General features: G+C 45.3%; 4 protein-coding genes across 18 annotated transcripts in view; 2 read left to right on the top strand and 2 right to left on the bottom strand.

Annotated features, from left to right (window-relative positions):
- LOC117429370 (rap1 GTPase-activating protein 2-like) overlaps positions 1-15,058 on the bottom strand; it is a 76,828-nt gene extending 61,770 nt beyond the window's left edge. For 5 of the 12 annotated variants that reach the window (XR_009308383.1, XM_058997981.1, XM_058997983.1 and 2 more), the window contains exons 1-3: positions 14,379-14,708; positions 7,273-7,370; positions 2,771-2,887 (exon numbers count right to left, since the gene is read on the bottom strand). Coding sequence is in view for 10 of the 12 variants with exons in the window: in XM_058997981.1 (XP_058853964.1) it covers positions 2,771-2,887; positions 7,273-7,322 (167 nt within the window). In the remaining 2 variants the exon portion in view is untranslated. The other 7 variants (XM_058997982.1, XM_058997989.1, XM_058997994.1 and 4 more) reach the window with 7 other exon arrangements.
- LOC117430301 (XIAP-associated factor 1-like) lies at positions 8,134-14,230 on the top strand. 3 transcript variants are annotated; one of them, XM_058998001.1, is made up of 8 exons: positions 8,134-8,311; positions 9,096-9,231; positions 10,101-10,157; positions 10,637-10,883; positions 11,018-11,088; positions 11,245-11,478; positions 11,815-11,892; positions 13,323-14,230. In XM_058998001.1, exons 1-7 carry the CDS (start codon positions 8,271-8,273, stop codon positions 11,860-11,862), a joined length of 834 nt encoding a protein of 277 aa, XP_058853984.1. In that variant the 5' UTR covers positions 8,134-8,270; the 3' UTR covers positions 11,863-11,892; positions 13,323-14,230. The 3 variants fall into 3 exon arrangements, with proteins under 3 accessions (XP_058853984.1, XP_058853985.1, XP_058853983.1); XM_058998002.1 differs by lacking the exon at positions 11,815-11,892; XM_058998000.1 differs by having other exon boundaries at positions 11,815-14,230.
- Positions 15,059-15,761: 703 nt separating the features above from the next.
- On the top strand, positions 15,762-17,888 carry LOC117429795 (F-box only protein 39-like). The gene is made up of 3 exons (XM_034049633.3): positions 15,762-16,806; positions 17,200-17,376; positions 17,737-17,888. The coding sequence occupies exons 1-3, from the start codon at positions 15,766-15,768 to the stop codon at positions 17,863-17,865; spliced, it is 1,347 nt and encodes a 448-aa protein (XP_033905524.3). The 5' UTR covers positions 15,762-15,765; the 3' UTR covers positions 17,866-17,888.
- A 66-nt stretch (positions 17,889-17,954) lies between these two features.
- Positions 17,955-23,112, bottom strand: LOC117429910 (tektin-1-like). 2 transcript variants are annotated; one of them, XM_058999139.1, is made up of 8 exons: positions 22,965-23,112; positions 21,895-22,145; positions 21,578-21,743; positions 21,105-21,233; positions 20,821-20,964; positions 20,004-20,226; positions 19,200-19,396; positions 17,955-18,915 (listed from the first exon to the last, which is right to left on the bottom strand). In XM_058999139.1, the coding sequence occupies exons 2-8, from the start codon at positions 22,082-22,084 to the stop codon at positions 18,756-18,758; spliced, it is 1,209 nt and encodes a 402-aa protein (XP_058855122.1). In that variant the 5' UTR covers positions 22,085-22,145; positions 22,965-23,112; the 3' UTR covers positions 17,955-18,755. The 2 variants fall into 2 exon arrangements, with proteins under 2 accessions (XP_058855122.1, XP_033905749.2); XM_034049858.3 differs by having other exon boundaries at positions 21,895-22,105.
- Between the last annotated feature and the right edge of the window lie 146 nt (positions 23,113-23,258).

Below are 23,258 nucleotides of genomic sequence, written 5' to 3'. Positions count from 1 at the left end.
TATTAGCTCCCATGTCAACCCCCAGTTTCAAGTGGATAACACACCACAGCCAGGATTTTCATATCTAGACCTCACAGGTTCCTGCAGCTCATTAATAGATTGATTTATTGCATCATTGGCATTGTGGTGGGCTCACAATCCCTGCAAGACCTGGGGCAGAACAGCATCCTCACTGCAAACAGTGGAGTGCTGCTCCCAGTCCACTCTTCCCATGGTTTATTCCTAACAGATCAAGGTCTTCAATTAAACTTGCTGTTCTTTACGTGCCATAAAAAAAATCCTCTCACAATCAAAAGCGAATCAATCAGGCAAAACCAGCTTCTCTGAGCCAGAAGCTTTTGCACCTCCATTCACAAAACACATTGCTGCTCCACAAAAAAAGACAAATAATACCATTGGAAGAGGCATGATTAATAAGACAGAATATATATACACTGAATAATATCTTCTCTTATACAGTAATAGAGGGATAACTCACTAAATGCAGCGTGTAAGATCAATGCATGAGACAGACAGGTATCTAGCTATCTATCTATCTGTCTGTCTGTCTGTCTGTCTGTCTGTATATATATATATATATATATATATATATATATATATATATATATATATATATATATATATATATATATATATATATATATAGATAGATAGATAGATAGATAGATACATCGAGATAGATAGATAGATAGATAGATATAAATGCACTTACAGAATGATCAATATGATTACATTGCAAATGCTGACATCCAATATACTATATGCACATATTGATCTGTGTGTGGTTATACACGATAGTCTGTGTGTGGTTATACACGATAGTCTACAGAATGCACACAGATTGAATGAGAGAGATGTTGCAAGGCAATGCCATGCATCAACAGTTTATTAAAACTGACACATGATTCATGCGGTACTGTAAAGCTGAACAACTCAAATACACTTTCCCAAAAAATACAAAACAAATATGCATCTGAAAATGGAATATCCTACCTTGGTTCCCCGGCAAACCCTTTGCAGGGTGGAGTACTAGAAGTAAACATTTCCTCCACACAGAACTGACGGGCAGCACTTTAAAAATGCAATTACGAGAGAGGAGGGGAGCGAGAGAGAGAGAGAGAGAGGAGAGGGCGAGGGAGAGAGAGAGAGAGAGAGAGGGGGGAGAGAGAGAGGAGAGGGAGAGAGGGGGTGGGGGAGAGAGAGAGAGAGAGGGGGGGTGGGAGTGAGAGAGAGAGGGGGGGGAGGAGAGCGAGAGAGAGAGGGGGGGGGAGAGCGAGAGAGAAAAAGAGAGGGAGAGACAGCGTGTTTGTTTTGCCCTGAGGTGAGGTTGCTGCAGATATTAATGTGTTGATTTCATAAGATTCAATGTATTAACCTTCAGCTCAAGTGCCTTCTCAATACCCTGGCAGCGTATCCATAGAAATTAAATGACATGTGTTTTAATTGGCAGTGCAAGCCATTAACAGATCTTTACCGGAATGATACCACCTTATTAATCATGCATGCGTCTGACAGTCCCTGCCAAGTGGTAATTAAACACAAGCGATGCAATCGCAATTGGAAGCACTAAAACAAGGTAACGCTGAGAAAGTCTGTAAAAACGTCTGTAATTCCACGTCTATTGTAGCCAGACGACACCATGTCACTGATATCCCCCTGGTGTTTGTATAGAGTACTGCCTGATTGTCAATAGCCGTGTGTGTTTAGCAGGTAAACCAATTAGATACAATCAGGAGTCGTGTACTAATCATGCAATTAACCCATACACAAGGTAATCACTGTAGATCTAACATACCCGTCTCTCTCATCAATGCACATTTTAATAGATGGATTGGAATACACTGGAAAGCGGGCAGTTGATTTTATAAAACCACACTCACATTGAGCTCCTTTAATGATCAGATGCACCACTCTGCCCTGTTACTGTACAGCAGAAGACACGTGGGCTACCATGTCCTGGAGCTTGATTCACTAAGACCAGGGAAATCCTCTCCATGTCAGTATGGAGGGTTGAAGACAGGGGAGTTGTCACTGTACTGTTTTGTATCAGGCAGCCTCGACCAGCGAGGAGATCGCTCATTAAGCGGAGCAATTAACAGACGAGAAAGCAGCCCTTTATCTCAACCGTAAACACATCAACCAGGGGACCTGCTTTTGCAGACGTCTGACAAACGACACAGGCTCGGTCGCAGAGCAACGAAAGCTGGATTATCCTCCTGGTGCTTCCGAGGTTTGAATTAACATGCAGCGGAGCCTCCGGGACGACTTCATCAGTCAGGTGTTGCTTTCAGACACTCTGATTGGACAGGAAGCACTTCAAATTGGCAGATATTCCGAGCTTGCCTAGGGAAGGGGGGCAGTGAGCACTCCCCCTGCACACAGTGAAAATGTTTCTGAAAAGCCGTCACGTCGTTGCAATCGCTTTGCAGAAGCTCAGCAGGGGAGGACCAATCAGGAGATGACATTTTAAAAACCCTGCATAAGAAACCCACCTATCACCATTAAGGATTTTTTATCATTGTGTGCATTGTCTCTTAGTATACGAGATGACATCTCTTACAATCCCTCGTTTGTCCAGGTTCGGTATTCTTGTTTCCAGACTGCTAAACCCTCACTTTTAAAAGATCCCTTACAGTTGACTTGCATGGGAGTTAAAGGATCACAATGTTATCATTACAGCAATACAATCTCGTTAAGCAAGCATCGCGTTAAAGCAGGATGGGTGAGCATGCAGGCAGGCAGGGAGCGAGGGAGGGGCTGTGCTGAGTACCTGTGAGGAGACTGCAGCTCTGCTCTGTTGACGATGCGGTGCTGATAGGGAGAGTACAGCCACTGGAACGCGGTCAGGGTTCTCTCTTCTATCTTAAACCTGCCTTCCTTCACATACCTGCAATTACAATTCACCTTTTCAACATTGCACTTGCACCTTACGCAACAGAAAGTGAAGCCAAAAATAAAAAACCTAAGAGGAGCCCAGTCGATCAGCCTGCGGCGTCTGCTTGCATTGCAGTGAAATGTATTGCAGCAGCAGTCAGGAAGAGATAAGAGAGTCGTTCTGCTTCGGAGGGCACATGGGTTGCAATCCTCGTGGGTGTTGTACACTCGTGTGCTGCTAGGCGAGCTTCAGACACACGTGCTCTCCAGACCAGAACGCTGTATTCTAGTTCAGTTTGCACGCTGCTGCTGAGTGCTGCATAATTAAAACAGGCATGTGTTCTATAACAAGAGCACAACCTTTTAACCACAATACAGCGGTGCTGAAGCGCCCAGATTCTAATAGTTAAATGATTTATCAGCTTGACACCCATCTCTCTTTGGGTCCATCTAATGGGTATGTGTATCCATCAGACCAGTTCGATCTCAGTCTGCTGCCAGTGGAAAAGATCTGGACTGATTTCAGATTGCTTTCCTCCCTCATGGAGTCAGCAGTAACAGCACAGAGCAGAACACTCCCTCCCAATTTAAAGAGGGCCATGTATCAAACCCTTTCGAATTTCATTAGCCTTGAACACGCCACGGCAGACGTCAGCCTAATCACATTTGCAGGACGCCAGATACGGCAGGGATGAGTTTATTCAAAACAAATCACAGCTTATTAATCCTAAAATAAATGGTTATAAATTCAACATGCAGAGAACAGCGGCTCACAGTGGGGTTTTCATTCCTCTGTATTTTACTATCCCTTTACTACACTTCGCTATGCTTTTAAAACTTAATTGCGTGAGTTCGTGCTGCAATAGAAGCTCCTCGACCCAAACCATGCAGGTGCTGACTTTGTTATCCAGGCACCCCAGGCTAGATCATTATGTTCCGCATGTGTTCTTCCTCATTCACACCTTTTCTTCTGTTCGACAGCCCTGGTCATTCATGAATTGGTGTGCAGCCGTGTCGCCGTGACAACAACGAAGCCAGCCGCCCCAGCTGAAACAGCCAGACGGGCCTGCAGGCAAAAACCCACACGAAAGTGGAAGCAACAGAACAGAGATACCAACTGGAAATCTCATTATCCACACAGACAATCCCTGCATGGTTACTGTAACTAATAGAGAGGCTGGGAGTAAATCAATAAGGGAGAAAGCTTTTAGTTGTTGGGGAGAGAGAGAGAGAGAGAGAGAGAGAGAGAGAGAGAGAGAGAGAGAGAGAGAGAGAGAGAGAGAGAGAGAGAGAGAGAGAGAGAGAGAGAGAGAGAGAGAGAGAGAGAGAGAGAGAGAGAGAGAGAGAGAGAGAGAGAGAGAGAGAGAGAGAGAGAGGCTAATCAAATTAGCAAGGGTCCATAAGCTGTGCATGCCCCCTCTTGACATTGTCTGAGACAGCTGAATGCATTACCAGCACTGCCTTTCCAATATAAAACTCAGCTCCGATGGGAAAACAGAGTGCTCTGGACCTTTTCTACCATTATACTTATTTATAGCAAATGACAGGCAGCAGGTTTGCAGGCAGGGACGGAGCTAGCCAGCATGCACGTGCATAAACACACAGCTTTACTTCTCCGCCCATCAGGCACATGAACCGCATGCTGACTGGTCAGGCCCACATCGCACACGCAATTAGAACTGAAGAGCGTCAACACAGACTGATCAAAAATAAGAAACACTGCATTCCACTTCAGAATGACTTATTGCAAACGTCATGAACAGTTAAGGGAACAGTAAAGTAAAGAAGCAGCTCAGTGCTCAGTAACAGGGGCTGGGATGTGATTTAATGTCACTGTATTGAATAGGGCGTGTGATGGGGTGCAGCCTATTGTGTGGTGGTTTTGTGTTTTTTTGTATTGTTTAGAGTGGATATGAGTGTGTTTGGGGTGTGGTTCAGTGAGTGAGTTTGTGTGAGGAATGTGTGGAATGTGCCAAGGCTAATGAGGTGCGAATTGCCCAATTAGCCCAGGCACCTGTATAAAAGGGAGTGGTTGGGTATGTTAGTGGGTGAGTGTTTGTGAGAGTGAGAAGACCTGTGTGAGAGAGTGAGTGGGTTTTTTTGGTATAGTTTGTTTAAAGCCTGTTTTTGTGTTTGTATTTTTGGTTGGCCATCGTGCCTTTTGTTTTGTGTATTTTGTTTAATTAAAAGTCTTTTATTTTCCCTGCACATTCTGACTCTGAGTCTCCTTACCTCGGTCAGCCTGTCACAGGTGCTGTATTGTTTGATTCAGTGTTTGCTTTAGTTTTGAGTTTTAGCTGCTGATGTGATAGCTAGGTAAATACAACACATGCTACTTCTTTTGATTCCAGGAGGGCACAGATCAGAAGCAACTGGAGGCAGTGCTCTGATGCACCGAAGTGTTTGAGTGAATATTGATTCTGCTCCTGGCTTGAACAGAGCTCTGACTCAGGAACACTGAATTCACGAGCACACCACCTCAGACAGGGCTTGCTGAGTCCAGAACTGACAGGAGTGTGAAGAAGCGAGCTAGCAGACTGGGCTCAAAAAGAAAAACAACCACAACAAGGAAATAAAACGCAGCGTCTCACGAAAAATGTTACAGAACGGCACTTTGAAAATTCCTTCCTCTAAACAAAACATTGGAGGAATCGTTCTGTTTAGCTTGTGTTTCCCCTCGTTTATGGTTATTCAGTGAACCGGACTGGGGTCACACTTTTAAGATGACCATTTTGTGAACCCGAATGGAACAATGAAGTGAATTTGAGACTTATCTGTGAATTTATTCAAGTTTAATGCAATGAAATTTTTTTGAAGTTTATTTCATCCAATTCATCCAGTTTTTGCAAGAACAAGCGTCAAAATAATATCCCCTTAAGGCTAAAGTTCAGGGGTGTGCTGTGCTTAAAACATAGCAAGTTTAGCAAAGCATAGTAAAAGCATAGGTAAGCCATGCTAAATGCACAGTTTAAGCATGGGGAAAGCATAGGAAACTGCAAAATATACCATGGCTTTACAAGGGACTAGAACATAGCGGGATAGCTCATTATAAACTTAGCCCATAGTGCATCGCTCCACCTTCCTGAAAACAAACAATCCCACTAGAAGTGATATGACAGTGCACTCCGAACCACAGTCTGCATGCGCTTACTGCTCAAAAGATTACTGGGAACGAGCAGAACCAGCCCAACTCTAAAGTAAAGCCTGCACATACATCTTGCACCTCCAGAACCAGCTCCACACACAGTACAAACAGTCTTCAATACAGAAGCACCTGCCAACCGAGCCACTGTTAAAGTCTGTCAGTCCAGCTGTATTACTGAAACCGTTTCTATATATTACAGAACACATTTCAGGGATGCATTCTGTATGGACATATAGACTCCTATTGCATAGCAGGTTTTCATATGTGCTTGATTAGCCACAGTGTAAAGATAACACACTCTGGTGTGTCTTATTAAAGTCATAGTAAAACCAGGAATGGATCAAACTGCTATGCAATGGGAGTCTTATTTCCAACCAAGTGTAGCATGATAGGAAAAGCCCATGTTCACAAAAGTATGCATTACATATTCCTATGTATCTATATTTTTGTCTCCTGTACATGCATAGTAATAAAAAAATCTGGTAGCACTTTATATTATGCAACATATGACACCACACCAATGATTTCTGTTATTACATTGTAACTACTGGTGGAATAAGTGACCTTACCAGGAAAGGCCTGTGCTGTTGTGTAACAATGCAATTGCAACACAATGTTGTTCTCTAGCCCTTTACCATGCAAATACACTGTGGATCATATATAAGAGAAGGACTTGTCAAAGACAGCATTCCTTAATTACACAGCCATTCATTCCCTATAATCTAGACAGCCACTACAGAACTACAGGTGGAGCTGATATAGGTGCACAGCCTTGGTTTTAGCATTCACCCCAGTATCATTCCCTCCCAAACACATATCTAGGACAGGAATCCTTTCAATGCAGCCAGGCAGGCAGTGATGCATTTCCAGGGTCTTTTTTTAATCTTTTTAATTATTTATCCAACCTACAATTTCAAATAAAGCTTCCTGGTACCCGCACTCTTAACAATTGCAGCCGTAGACGCTGAACTCATCAATCAGGCTCGCTTTTACCTGTTAGCATTTAAGCTTTTAAAACTGCAGTAAATCACAGGAGAGAGAGAGAGAGAGAGAGAGAGACAGACAGACAGACAGACAGACAGACAAGCTGGGGGAATAAATAAATCCATTGTCCTGACTTGATAAATCATACACTCCACTCCAGTTGGGACGTACAACAAACACTGCTCCAGTAAGACTTGTCTCTCAGATGCATGTCCTGTGGTGAGTTTTCAGTCGAGCCAGCAAGCGAGCGAACATCTCCTGCTACTTACCATCGCACAAGCTCCCAGCGACTCTCAGCTGGCTGTTTACTGGCTGACATGTTCGGCTCAGGTTTGGATTTACCAGCTTCCTCCTTCTGTGTTGCTTGCTGCAGGGACAGGGAGAAAGTGAGTGTGTGTAAGAAGGAGGGAGGAAGGGAGGGACGGAGGAGGTAGTGTGAGAGAGAGAGAGAGAGAGAGAGAGAGAGAGAGAGTGACGCTGCAAACTGTACACCAACACATCAGACAGGAGTGCTGAAGCCAGCAAAAAAAAAAAAAAAAGGTCTCTCGTTGCCACCTAAGAGAAAGGGTGCTCCCTCCAGTCCAGGGCAGGCTTGAGGCATGGAGACTGAACTGCTCCCTCCCTCACCCCCTAAGAGAAAGGGTGCTCCCTCCAGTCCAGGGCAGGCTTGAGGCATGGAGACTGAACTGCTCCCTCCCTCACCCCCTAAGAGAAAGGGTGCTCCCTCCAGTGCAGGACAATGTGGGGATCCTATTCCGTTTATCAATCTGGCAACTTTTATGAGAATAATACATTTTAAATTAAATTAGCAATTACCAACAGCATGAACCACATCTACTTACAAAAAATTAAAATATCCGAGTGGCTTCAACCAAGATGAGTTTCTTATTGGTTTCTTAACTGACAGTGTTTTTCACAAATCTGGCCCCTTACTTGTTTTCTTCATTACATAAAAGCATCATTAATACCAGTGACAGCAGCTGAAAGCCATTGTAAAATACTTTACATGAGTAAACTCACACAGTCAAGGGCAACGATGAGATTACACTGTTTAAAACAGTAGTGACTGGCTGATTGGTTTCATTTTAAACAGAGATGAAAACAATCCTCCAGTTCTGACTCGGGGTCTGGCCTGACATGCAGGACTTTGAGCTGCTTTGTTTTTGCAGTGAGTGTGCTTGTGATCGTTTCAGGCGTGTTAAATATTAAGTGGTTTCACTTTCCATTCCACAGAAGCGAAAGGAAAAGCCAGCCAGGGCTTGGAAACATGGAGGGCAGCTCAGAGGAAACCACGCTCTGCAAGAACTGGTAAGAAGTGGTGATAAAACCTTAAACTGTTTACAAGCGAACACTGAAACAGGTCCTGTGAAAGCAGAGAGCTCCGTTCGATCCTGCTTCCGAGCCTGCAGGAAGCCGCTTGACGCTGCTCTGTTTGGCTGGATTCTGACTGCCAGAGGCACTCTGGGAGAATGGTTTGCTTTTGAAACCATTTCCCGTTTAGGAGAATGCTGGTATAGATTCTTAAATGAAACCACTTAAAAGGCCAGCTGAAAGAGCTGTAAACACACAGATTCACTGTTCATAATGCAGAGCTAAGAGAGCTGGGCAAGTTTAAAACAATCGGACTGGTACAGATATACCATAGAGGAGCGATTGGGACAAAATACTAAACAGGAGAGAGACTTGATTGTTTTATAGTGTTTTTTTTATAGCATTAAAATTGTTTGCTGTGTTGTTTTGATACGTTTTTTTTAATTTATTTATTTTTTGCACAGGAAACGCTCTGAGGCAAAGTGTTATCAAACTGAAATGATACAGAGATGTTTGATGCTCATGCAGTACAGTCAAAAGCAAATGTGTCCAAGTTAGTTTCCTCAGTATTGTCAAATGCAGCTCCAAGCCTGGGTGGACAATGCACAGGGGGCGAGGGTGTTAAGATTTGTACCCAAATCCTGGCTTTCAATGAGGACTGTTTGAAGGACTGTGCTTTTTAAGCCTGTTTACTGAAATTATTTTGTCAGCTCTGTAGGTTTCCTCCAGCTCTAACATACTCACGCAGCTGACTTCTCTTTCTATCGTTTGGTTGCTCAAGCAAGAAGGAGGTGTTGGCCTCGAATTTCTCCCTCCATGAGTCGCACTGTTGGCGCTTCCTGTCTGTCTGCCCGCTCTGTGATGAGCCCGTGCCCAAGGACCAGCTGCAGGAGCATCGCGACACAGAGCACTGCAAGGTCAGGCTATGAGGGGTTAACACAGACCATTAACACAGGGGGGGACTCTAGGATTGGACGGGCATGGAGAGTCAACTGCTCCCTCCAGTCCAGGGCAGGCTTGAGGCATGGAGACTGAACTGCTCCCTCCCTCACCCCCTAAGAGAAAGGGTGCTCCCTTGTCCAGGGCAGGCTTGAGGCATGGAGACTGAACTGCTCGCTCCCTCACCCCCTAAGGGAAAAAAGAAACTGTGTGCCAGTAAATATACTGCAGTCATACGAGTCTGTCAAGGGCACCAATGCTTTATAAATTCTTTATGAATTTGGCCTGGCACATTGATTCACCCTTTTTAAACAACATGAACAATACAAAACAAAAACACAAAACACAAGGTCATCTTCTCCGTGGTTTGTTCAGTGGTTACAGTGCTGTGTAAAACGCCACTCCACATGCGTTCCCTGGGTCAGTGGTTGCTCAGTTTCCACTGTTGTGCAGGAGAGAAGCAGCTGTTGACAGGGAGCAGTGAAGTGGCTGTTGATGAATGGTTTTGTAATTGGCTCGAGTGCCAGGGCGGGTGTCAAGCTGTCAGTGAAAGCCCTTATGTTATAACAGATAAGTGTATGAGGTAAATGAACACGTTTCCCATGCTGTCCCAAAGCTTATATTAATTCACTGTGGTCTTATATCTTTTTATATCTTCGCTTCCAGCGCACACACATTTTGCTATGCTTCTCCACTTGCATGCAGCCGAATAAGAGATTGTCCCGAACATCAGTCATACTGCCCTTTTTAATGCACCAGATTTGTCTGACTGCAGTTACAGTTGCTATTGTGATAATAACTGCCGTACACTGTACGTTCATTAATATTTCACTTGATATTGATCCAGGTTCGATGCACGCAGTGCAATAAAGAAATGGAGAAATGCAAACTGGAGATACACCAGGTAAACAAACATCACAGAAGAGGGGGAGCCATTCCTCCACTGCCAAGGAAATACCATTTAGAAAAGGATGTATGTGCAGGCAGCCAGGAACAGCTCACAGTTAGTACCAGGAGGTGTGCATTGACGTCGTGAGGTTTGCCGGGGTTATTAAACAGAATGCTTTTATACCTGGCCTCTCCGCAGTCTGTTTGGAGAAGTATTCCTATTCTGATAATGGGCAGTGTATATTGTGAGGTGTGTAGGAGTTTGTTTCTAAATAATCAATATTTATCACAAGTACTAAGAAGTATATATCGTGAAGTTTGCATTAGGGGTGGGATTTCTTTATATAATATATCGTAATAGAGGTATGTATAGTTTGTAGCTCACTGTAGATCCCCAAACGAATGAAGAAGTGTGTTTTATAGTTATCGTATGGTGAGATTAGCACACAGCTCCGAGTCTGCAGCTGTTATTGCTTGTGTGTGTGCCCTGTGCAGTCTGAGCAGTGTGCGGAGCGGCTGGTGAGCTGTGAGTTCTGTGATCTGGAGCTGCCCCTCAGTAAGCTGCAGGAGCACGGGGACGCCTGCGGGAGCCGCACCCAGCGCTGCCCCGACTGCGACCGCTACGTGATGCACCGTGAGCAGGAGAGACACAGCCGTGAGTGCAGGGGCAAGAGAGAGGGAGCAGAGGAGCAGCGAGAGGAGGAGGAGGAGGAGGAGAAGACATACACCTTCTACAACCGCAGTGAGCATGCCCGAAATGCTTTTTAAAATAGTCTGAAACATCCGAGCAAGATTCTTGCTCCCTAGGCCCCTGGCCACAGTCTTGGCACGGTATAGGGGGAGCATTGCTGTACATTCAAACCATGTTTTTCTCAGGTTCCGCCTTCAAGTTTCCATGTTGGTACTGCATGAAGTCTTTCCCAGAAGAGGAGCTGAATAAGCACCAGGTTGGTAGCATGAAAAGGAAGAGGAGGGGCTATTTACTAAACGGGACTTGGTTTGCCAGTTGTAAACCACTGCCGTGTTGTTGGATTACAGCCACTCCTTGCTTTATAAATACTGCTTGTGCCTCGTCCTGAAACGTGTGTGTTGTCCTCTTTAAGCTGGACTGCAGTCGGCCATCCCGTCACAACGCAGGTTTCCGCCCCACGCCCTCCCCGCCCTTGCTGGGGGACCCCCGGCCTCACTTTGGGGTCCCGCGGTCCTCCCGATCGCCCACATTCCCTCTGTGGGGGCTGGAGAGTCCGGACAGGGAGGACCGGGAGACTGAGGATGAGATCATGACCTGCTCAAACTGCCACCTCGCCCTGCCCTCGGACACACTGCGCTGGCACCAGGTAACCCCTCCTCCATTCATCAGCTACAAGCTGTGCTCTAGCGGGCCCAGAAAACAAACCAGAGCGTTCTTTAATGGTATGAATCTGAAAACTGTCCACACAAACAAAAACTGCCCTTCTACAAACTGAATTCCATATCTAATAAGTTAAGCTGTACACGTGACCCCCTAGTCCAGAAACTCAGCTCTGTTCTCTTGCCCATCTACTTGAATGAAGACAGTCCTATACTTCCAATCCATGTCTGTCACTTACTGAACTGATGGTTCAGTTCAATCGGATGATGAACTTCAATGTTATCCCGACTGCCTCTTACACCCTGCGTCTCTTTTTTGTCAGAGTAAATGCCTGCTTTACGATGGTTTGAGGAACCCGGTAGAAAAATGAAACTCGCAAAACTCCAGTGAAGTGTAAATGGTGAGAAGAATGAAAGGGATAACTCCTACTCTCCATAACCAACAAGCAGGCCAGTCACTAGAATACCAGCGTAGGAACGCTGCTCCTGCACTGCAAAACCAAGCGCTGAAAGAAAAGCCGATAGCAGTACGGAGCAGCACTTACTCAGCAGGAGCGAATGCCATTTAAAAAGCCACATGGACACGATGGCAGACTTCCTGCCAGGTAACACGGAGTTACAGTAAGCCATCAGTGTCACCCGACTCATGGCAAGCTCCTGACTTAAGTGCGTCTCCATGCGTCAAGCCTGCCCTCAAACTTGAGACGTAAATCTAGCAAAATGTACCTATAGTTTGATTGGACCTCAGGATGATGCTCTGTGACACCTAATCCCAGAGTGTTTAATACAGTAGAAAAGAACACATCAGAATAGAGTAACTGCATCCACCCTCATTAACAACAACACATCAGAATAGAGTAACTGCATCCACCCTCATTAACAACACATCAGAATAGAGTAACTGCATCCACCCTCATTCACAACACATCAGAATAGAGTAACTGCATCCCTCCTCATTAACAACACATCAGAATAGAGTGACTGCATCCACCCTCATTAACAACACATCAGAATAGAGTAACTGCATCCACCCTCATTCACAACACATCAGAATAGAGTAACTGCATCCACCCTCATTCACAACACATCCGAATAGAGTAACTGCATCCCTCCTCATTCACAACACATCAGAATAGAGTAACTGCATCCACCCTCATTCACAACACATCCGAATAGAGTAACTGCATCCCTCCTCATTCACAACACATCAGAATAGAGTAACTGCATCCACCCTCATTCACAACACATCAGAATAGAGTAACTGCATCCACCCTCATTCACAACACATCAGAATAGAGTAACTGCATCCACCCTCATTCACAACACATCAGAATAGAGTAACTGCATCCACCCTCATTCACAACACATCAGAATAGAGTAACTGCATCCACCCTCATTCACAACACATCAGAATAGAGTAACTGCATCCACCCTCATTAACAACACATCAGAATAGAGTAACTGCATCCACCCTCATTAACAACACATCAGAATAGAGTAACTGCATCCACCCTCATTAACAACACATCAGAATAGAGTAACTGCATCCCTCCTCATTCACAACACATCAGAATAGAGTAACTGCATCCACCCTCATTAACAAAACATCAGAATAGAGTAACTGCATCCATCCTCATTCACAACACATCAGAATAGAGTAACTGCATCCACCCTCATTCACAACACATCAGAATAGAGTAACTGCATCCACCCTCATTCACAACACATCAGAATAGAGTAACTGCATCCACCCTCATTAACAACACATCAGAATAGAGTAACTGCATCCACCCTCATTCACAATGTTGCTTTATCTTGTTTTGTTTTACAGGTCCATCAATAACATCTCCATGCCAAGATTTCCATTCAATCTCTATGCTGTGCAAAAGGTCTCTCACACCTGCCTTAAAAACATTACGAACCATTTATGCAATCTCTACATGTTCTGTTCCAGGGTAGCCTGGCTGAATAACTGAATAACTGCAGTACCGATTCGCATTACAGAATACTAGTTTACGAAGAAACGTCACGTTTACATTGTGTGTTCTCCTAATTCGGAATCAGAATGCTATGTCATTTAAGTAATTTGATACATTCTAAAAATATTTTTTTTTTTCACATAAACAAAAATGTTATCCTCGTTTTGGCTACAAACTGCTTCGTCCTATTTTGAGGACATCAAGATATTTTACATTTTTAGGCTTCCGTTTCTTATTTCACACTGAGGCGTCATAAAAGCATCTGAAGGGATGTATTTGCAAAATTAACCACTACATTTAGACTTAACTTTTGCGTTTAACATAACTAGTGCAAGTTACCATAACAATATAGTTAAAGAGAAAATTAAAACGCCAGGTGGATGCCAGACGCTTCACGTGTTAAGAACAGACTGATCATTATAGTGCTTGCGTAATAACTCTGCTCCTGCTGGTGTTTGCTGCTCCTGCTGTATTATCTATTAAATACATGAAGGTACTCTCAAGGGTCAAACCGGGCTTCTGTGAAGGCTGGAAGACGGGCTTTAAATGCGTGTTTAAGTGTGATCAGTATGGATAGTCCGTGAGGTGCTGTAGTCAGTGTGTGAGGTGGTGTTACTGGCTTGGTAACCTCACTGTACTACAGCATTATATACTAATACCCCTGTCAGGTTTGAATCTTGTAATGCTATTCATAAAGTCCTAATAGTCGTGTCTGTGCCGCCACACACCGTAACAATAAACCAGCCTGTTTCCAAGCCTCCCACTCTGTGTTGTCATGCTTTGTTTACTGTCCAGAATGCATCGTTACATTTATTTCTAAATTATAAAGTTTTGAGATGATAGAAATGACTGGAAAGTAGAAAAATAATTTTTAAAAAAAGGCTTTATAAACTGCTGTATAAACGTACCTTGCTGGCCTGGCTCGCCCTGCCGCTGTCATGGCAAATTTCGTCCCCTTATTTAAGTATATTAATACACGTTATTAACGCACTTTTACACAAATAACACAACTAATGGCTGGGTGTGTCTGAAAAGAGAGACAACATTAGTCGCACTGTATTGAAATTAGGTTCGGGGTTTTCAATACAAACAATACTACAATAATAATAACTGTGTTGATCCGATCTGTGCACGTTCACATCAACACCAAATTGTTGGGTGGAAGGTAAGGATGTGTGATCTAGTAATGAACGCCCAGTCTGTTCCGTGTTTCCAGTACGGTCATATTGAAATGTCGAGCATACATACGGTCCAGACTTCACAGCGTGTTTATAGTTTTTATCAGCTCCCGACGCAGCCGTATGACCGGTATGCAGGTGAAGTCAAGACTCGTGACGTGTTCGCTTTAGGACCTACCATGCACACCTGGGGGCAGAGGGACTGTCTAATTACACTAACTCATTCATTCAAGTTTCAGCGTTTTAATAAATATACCTATCTAGGCTACATTACACGTTCTTCATATAAACATGCGGAATGTATGCTACGGTGTGACTTCACTTAAATAACAATAGAAATACATTAATACATAATTAAACCTAAATAAAAGTCATACAGTTGAAAAATGAAGTCGATTACATTCTAAATGAATGGCGAAGCCTGAGTCGTTTATGTATGTATGTATGTATGTATGTATGTGTGTATGTATGTATGTATTTTAGAAGTCGGTGCCTTGACAATGTTAATATGACGTCAAGCAGTCAGACACAGGCAGGAATCATGACTTCTGCATTCAAAATAACATCCTGCGATCTTCAAAACCTGGTAGCAAATGCGTGGTATTGTATTTACTGTTTGATTGGTTAATAAAATATGAATTGAATTGATTCATTCACGTTTGTTTGACACACACACACACACACACAGCTGTACTGTGTTATTAATGTTATGTAGCTTTTACATGACATCACTTGATGTCATCATTACACAATAATACAGCAGATATAAGCTTGAGCTGAGAGGGACTCCTGCTTTACTGCTTGCTTCTGTGGGCTAGTCTTGGGCAGACAGTTTGCAGCTGACAGTTTAGACCTAGAGTGCAAAGCACTGACTGCCCGGATAAACCCACTTTAGCTTGCAAGACTGACCATCAGCATCCTCGCCAATGACGAAACCATCCTGGTTTTGGGCCTTACCGACTGCACTGCAATCCAGTAGAGAAGGGGGGTATGGTTTACACCTGTCGGCCTCGCCACTCTTAAGACGTTGCCTCTGTGTTTCCTTACGTCAGCTGTAAGGAAGCTCCTGGAACTGATTACCCGACCATTTGCTGATCTCAAACGCTCCAAAATCAGGATGGACGCAGCAGCCTCCACCTCAACATCTGACGCCCTGGATGAACCTGAGGACTTCACCTGGGCTTACCTGCCGGACGTCTGCCTGCGAAGGGTCTTCAGGTTCCTGCCTGACCGCGACAGAGCGAGGGCGGCTCTGGTTTGCCGGCACTGGAACCGGATCATGTACTCGCCGGACCTCTGGAGGTTCCGCTCCTTCTCCTTCTCGGGCAGATCTTCCAAATCCCGTCGCTCGGAGTTCGAGTCAGCCGTCTGGTACGCCAAGAAGTTTGGGAGCTACCTGGAGAACCTGGAGATCAAGTACACAAACCCGCACAACTCCCTGGTGTCCAAGAGGTTCCAGGCTGCCATGAGGACCTTCCTGGCCGTTTTGAGGAAGGACAACAGCCGCCTGAGGTCCTTCACCATCTCCTACCTGGAGCTGGACAGGGCAGCCTGGTCACAGAGCGTCAGGAACGCTCTGCTCAAGAGTCTGTGCCTCTTCTTGCGCAGGGAGAGCCGGCACCTTGAATACCTGAACTTCAAAGGGGCCAGGGTCAGCCTGCCACAGGGGTGCACCTTGCTGAGCTCGGTCGGCCATTCGGAGAGGAACTCCTCCATCTCTGAGCTCAACATTGAAGACTTCTTCTGCATGCCCATCGCCGTCCACGCCCACACCCTCTTCAGCCAGACCCTAGCCAGGTTTCAGAACCTCTCCAAGCTCTCCTTGAACTACGCATGCATCTCCGACGAGGTCCTGGAGACCCTCGCTGCCAGCTGTGCCAGCACCCTGCGCACGCTCAGCGTCAAGTGCCACGTCCACGAACCTCACAGCCAGGTGGTGTGGGGTTTCTCCTGGGCCAAGCTGGCCAGTTGCAGCTCGGACCTGCGCGTCAACTTCTACTTTGAGCGGCTGATGAAGAGTGACCGTCTGAGCAGGATCCTGCTGCCGGAGATCCCCATCCGCAGCCTCAGCTTGACCAACTGCTACTTCGGGGACGCGGACTGGACTGTGAAACCCACGCTGGTCGAACTCCTGCCAAATTACAAGGCTTCTCTGCAGGTACATGTTGTCGTTTTCCTCCTTAGTCTTTGAGATTGAAAAGAATATACAAGCAAAGTTTGCTGCACTGTTTGGTAATCCCCAGCAGAATCAACATGAATAATTGCAGTTTAAAGGGGAGGTGACTTTGGCCACAGTTTTTTTCAGTGTCAATCTCGTTTCATTTGTGACCTAAGCCTGATTTTAAAATTCCAGGAGAAAGGCCAGTGCCTCCACCAATTCACCAAAATATAAAATCGAAGTCTTCCCAATGCATTATAGTCCCCTCCATTAGAATCAATTTCTACTGTGTATAACTGATATACTGTTTCATCAGTGTAAGTGTTTTGTGGTGGTGGTTGTTGAAAGGATCAACACATCAAGTTTTATAAGGGACTGCATTCTGTATTCTAGAGGCTTACCTTGGATTTTAACAACAGCCACGAGTCTATCGATAACGAGCTCCTGGGGCTGATTTTGTTGTGCAGTAAACTGTATTACCTGAAAATCTGGGCTTTTCTTGAAGTCAGATTCATTGAGACATTGCTGCAGAACCGACAAGAGAACAAGTGTGTGTTCCGCACCCTCAAGGTAAGTGTATATTGACGGCAGATGCTTTCATTTGAGTAACACAGGACTGTTGATGTTTTTCAGGAAAATGAATCATGCATTAGGTTTAATGCTGCATACAAAATAAACGCGTTCTATAGAACCTTGACTCTTCAGGAGGCACAGCGTTGATTATGACATCACAATAGAAAAACGTTATGACATACAGCACTAGTATGTAATAATGCATAATACGTTTTTATATGTTTTCCAGCAGATCCTTAAGATTGCCATGTCTTTTGATATTTTATATAATTTATAATAAACTGCTTTTTTTTCTTTATCTGAGATTAGTAGCTGTTAGCTGTTGATATTTTGGGGGTATGTATTTCTCTCCTGTAGGTTCGGATTTACACACAGAGATACGAGACGAACGAAGAGGACAGTCTTCTGCAACAGGTCCAGTCGCAGTACAGGGAGCTGATCGACAACGAACTGAACTACTTTGTCATCCCCTACCCCATGATGTAACACACGTTGCAATGCAGTGGAGCTAAACACTGCAGAGTCACATAGCCACACTCAGCTGCAATCCCCAGGCTAAAATCAAACATCACAGGGTGGGATCTCTGTTTATTATGAGTACTGACAGAACATGAAACACATCCAAGACCAGTTACAAGAACAGGGATTTTCATTGAAAGAATTGACTCTGGTCACTCACTCGCTCAATGCTGTTGAAAATAAAGAATTACCGGTAAGACTTCGCCACAACGCCACTTCTAGTAATGAGTTTGGGGTTTGCATTTCTTTTGCCCAAACTGCATGACATTACATCTCTTATACAATGAGACACACCACACACAGCATTTACTGTAATGTCACACCACACAGTTCTAACCCCACCCAGGGAGAGTTATATTATGCAAGGAGTGTCCGAAAATGTAGTGAAAAACTGCAACAAACTTCTCGTCCTCAAAATCAACAGTTTTAATGGAATAAAGTCTTCAGAGCTCAGGCAACGCTTCCATTCTGTAATAGCAGTAAAACCCAGCTAACAGCACAGCAAGAACAGATAAATGGAAAACTCGATTATAGTGTTACACACAAACGTCCTACATGTTATAAATAAACTCCAGAACCTCTTTAAATACAGAGCGATGTTTAACAGATTGATAACAGATAACATACAGGATGCTTCAAGAAATAGCCAGGCATGGATTTATCAAATTAGACAAGATTTTATTAATAAGGTCACTGTGACATCATTGCTTGGTATAACTGTATCCATGGACAATGGTGAGGCATCATAATTAAACTACGGGGGTCATGATGCAGCGCGTCTAGAGGCTGGTATCTCCTGAGAGGGAGCTCGCTTTGTCGACCCTGCTGATTACAGAGGGCTGGATCCCTGCCGGTGCTCAGAAGCTGTTGATGGCAACGGTCTCCCTCAGTTGCATGCAGAGCACCTCGTCGATGTACAGAGTGTTCGATTTCACCTGGATCTCCTCCTCCAGGGACAGCTGGTTCCTGACCAGACCCCGCAGCTCTGCTTCAGCCTGGTGCAGAGTCTCGCTCAACCTGGGGAGAGTCAGGGTGGAGAGGAGAGTGGGAGAGAGAGTGAGTCAGTGTGGGAGAAGCTCAGAGGGACTGGGGGTGAAGGGGGGAGAGGAGGAAGAGCGTGTGAGAGTGAGAGCAGATCTGGGAGAGAGAGTGGGGGAGTAACAAAGGGAGGCTGGGAGAGAGTGTTTATCATGCTTTCTCTGTTTTCCTACACTGTTCCATGCTTTTCCCTTGATACACCCAGGTAAGCCTTCTGATCCCCTCCACGCACTGCTCCTGCGGGAGGGGGTAGTGTCCCTCACCTCTCCACGTTGCTGGTGATCTCCTGCACCTCGCTGAAGAGCCTGTGCTGGGCCGGGTCTCGGCACAGCTCCACGTTGGGCCGCTGGGTCCGCGTCTCGAGGCGGGTCTGAGCCACCTTCATCGGCGCCTCCTTATTGGCGATGGCTTTCTTCAGCAGATCAATGTTCTTCTCCTGAGACGTGATCTGCTCCATCACCTGGGAATCACAAAGCAAGGTGTGTCAGAAAAACACATACTCCTGCCAAGGAAAGATCCCACATGAGAGGTTCGCTATTCAAGTGAAATATAACAGCAAACGAGGATTCATTTTATTAAAATCGGAACAGTTCCCAGGATATAGCTTTTAAAAGTTAGGTCCCCGTGATTTGAGAAGAAGCAGGTGGCTCATTACATTCCCTGTTACAACTGTCTATTTGCACAGATCATTACAAATAAAAAAAAAAGACAACAAAAAAGTACAAGAAAGAAAAAAAATAATTTACACATCAGCAATCACAAATACACTGCATATACAGGGATCGAAATCAGACTCCCAATGCACAGCAGTTTGATCCAGTCCTAGTTTTACTAACACACACCTGAGCGTGTTACCTATACGCTGTGGCTAATCAAGCTCAAACTAAAACCTGGAATGGGTAAAACTGCTATGCAGTCTTATTTTCATCCCTGTGATATATATATATAAAATATATATTTTGTTTCTTTCATGTGTACTAATTTATGGCTTTTAAACCAGCATTCATTCCAGGGAAAGGCGCACCTGCAAGACGCTTGGTGCCCCTTGCCCCTGGTGCCGCCCCTACCTTGCCCAGGTGCTCCTCCAGCTTGCCCTTGGCTGCCTTGGTCTCACGGGCTCTGTTCCGCAGTGCCAGGTCGGTGGTCTCGCGCTGCTGGCTCAGGTCCTCCGCGGTCTGCAGGAGGATGTTGTCGATCAGGCCGCGCAGGGTCAGGGAGTTATTCTTCTGCTTCTCCGCCTTCAAAATGTTCACGTTGGAAAAGTTTTCCCAGTCCTCTGGGGTCGAGGCACTGCAACAACAGACCACAGCAGCGTTTTACAGTTCAACTGCGTTACGTCAGGAATAAATAAATAAATAAATAATTTATTTCTTAGCAGACGCCCTTGTCCAGGGCGACTTACAAGATATCACATTATTTTTACATACAATTACCTATTTATACAGTTGGGTTTTTACTGGAGCAATCTAGGTAAAGTACCTTGCTCAAGGGTACAGCAGCAGTGTCCCCACCGGGGGATTGAACCCATGACCCTCCGGTCAAGAGTCCAGAGCCCTAACCACTACTCCACACTGCTACAAAACCCTAGTTACAGGTGTGTCTACTGCCTACACTTACAGACTGAGAACTACCACTGGGATTCCATTGTACTACCAAACCTAGCACATGGAAATAAGACTCCCAGTTTGATCCATTTTACTGGTTTCACTAAAGCCACACCAGAGTTTGTTATATACACTGTCACTAATCAAGCTTGTAGTAAAACTTCCATCCCTGCAGCAACACAGTGCATTTTGAACAAATACTTCTGCCAATATCGGTCCTGATAAAGTTCCCATTGACATTGATTGTAAATGCAGCCCCGGCAGGTAGAGATCTCCTCACCTGCCCCCATTCATGCTGATCCCGGCTGTGTACCCCAAGTCTGCCGTGTTGTTTGACAGGACTGTGCACAAACCATCGATCTTCTGGGCCTGAAACTTATCCTTGAGGTCCTTCTCCAGGTGATACTTAGCAGAGCGGTTCAGCCTAAAGGACAAAGAGAAGAATTTAAAAAGGCTGGAGGTTTAACCCACCCACCAGCCCCTACCCGATTAGCTTGTTATTATGTGTGCAGCAGCAGCAACCCCCTGGTTGAGCGAATAGTGGTTTATCCCTCCTCCCCCCACCTGATCTGCTCGTTGGTCTGCTCCAGGGTGCGCTGCAGCAGCGCCGACACGGCGTGGATCACCTCCAGCTCCTTGATGAGCTCCCGCTCCGCCGCGTCATGCACCAGGTCGATCGCAACACGCTTCTCCCTGCAGGGAACATGGGAAGCACAGGTTACACGTCTCTGATGCAGCCTGCACGACCACCCGAAGAAGCGTTTAGCACTGTACTGCAGGTATGCACAGCAACTGAAGTTAACAGTGATTTTAATGCTCATTTTAACGCTATGCTAATGCAAAGACTGCAGTGCTCTTATTGCACAGCAGTCTCGTCACACAATCCAGGTTTTACTACGACCTTGATTAGCCACAGCGTCTAGGTGCGTTCAATTAAACTCCCAGTAAAACCAGGAACGGGTCAAACTGTTAGGCAGTGGGAGTCTTGTTCCAATCCCTGTAATGCATTCTGTTAGTTCTGTAATGTCCCCGCTCACCTCTCTGCGAGACACTGCTGCGTGACTGCCAGGGGCCCTGCGCAGTTCTCCATGGCTTTCTCCAGCCGGGTCCTGTAGGTGAGCAGCACCTCAGTCTCATTGACTATATCCTCGAGCTTGTTGTCCAGCTCCTGCTTCCAGAAACGGATATCCTCGATCCTCTGCTCTGAAACACACAAGCCGGGTGGCAGCGTGAGACACCAAGGCACTCGTACAGGTTAATCTAAGGTTCATTGGTAGTGAACTGGAGCCCTAAATCCACGTGGCTGTCTGCTCTAATAAACGCACACAGCAGGGAGGCGGAGGTGTCTAGGTACCTAGTTTCTTCTGGACGTCCCGCTGCGATATGCGGGTTGCTTTCTCCGTTTCCTCCACCAGCCTCTGGCTCTCTGCGATCAGCCGCTCGGACCGGGATCTCTGCGCCTCGGCGTTGCTGTAGCGGTTCTTATTGGCCAGGTGCCACTCATGGGGCAGGAACTTGGGAGGGAGCTGAACGAGTCGGGCCATTCTTCCTTCCTGGGGTCTTTCCTGGGATTACACAGAAGGGGGTTGAAAGCCTTGAGTGTACCTTATTTCAGGGGTGGATTTATAAAAAAAATAAGAAGAACAAAAAAACAGCTTTACCTTACCCTGCTAGAAAGCATTACACACTGCTATTGAACCAGACTCCTAGACATGAGACGTCCCGGCATCAGCCAAAATTCTGGACCCTTGATTAATCAGATCTTAACTATTATGTTTGCACTCATTTTCTCGAAAGCTTACGAGTAACTCCTTTTTTGGCTGGAAATGACTGCTGGGGATAGTGTAACAGCATACCCTTTAAACATGAAGCCACAGCTGGATCAACTTACGTGACTGGAGCCTGTAACTTCCAAGAAGCTGCCTTGGAGTCAGGGTGCAGCCTGGGTGTGAAGGGGTCACACCGTTACTGATTAACAGGGGAATGCAGCAGGACTGGGGAGCACCTTTTAACAGCTTTGCTGTAGTAACCTATCCCCACACCCGCGTCGAGGGTATACCACAATACAGGCGTGGCTATCATTGCTGGACATGGGGGCTTGACTGAATATTTTACAGGAGCGTTTTAATAAAAAGAATTATAAACGCCATTCATTTTAGCTTGCGGCCATCTTGTAGATTGATGTTAATGCTGGCTCTTCGTCCTCAAAAGTTTCATATGAAGAGTTTTAGTTAGCAATTAAAAAAAAAATACTAAAATCGAATTGCTTGGATCCCAACTGGATTTAATTGTTACGGAGATTAAACGTCCATTCGCTGACCAGTACACCGCTTGTGCAAACTCTTGTTGTATACTTTCTCGAGGTTTGACACCGACCAACTAGCAGTAAGACATACAACAAGTTTAAATGGTTCAGTATCTTACCTGTAGATGCCCTCTGTGTCACAACCGACCACTTCAGATTTATTTTAATGAAGTAAATGATTCCGGCGATTTTACACTCAATGTCCACTCATGTCCAGACCGTCAGCACTGGCTCACGTCAGAGGGAGCCAAGGACATCAACAAACGATCACCATAGCAACATGGTTAACGCTGCCTGCATAGCAACGGGGGCGGCGTGTAAAATGAACACCAGGGAAGCGGTGGGTGGAAGAACCGAGATACACAGACCTAGTCAACTTTGTGTACAATTCTAATAGCATTTTGTATGAAAAC

Source organism: Acipenser ruthenus, chromosome 24 (assembly GCF_902713425.1).
Source record: "Acipenser ruthenus chromosome 24, fAciRut3.2 maternal haplotype, whole genome shotgun sequence".
NCBI lineage: Eukaryota > Metazoa > Chordata > Actinopteri > Acipenseriformes > Acipenseridae > Acipenser > Acipenser ruthenus.
This window is presented reverse-complemented; position numbering and strand designations above follow the sequence as displayed.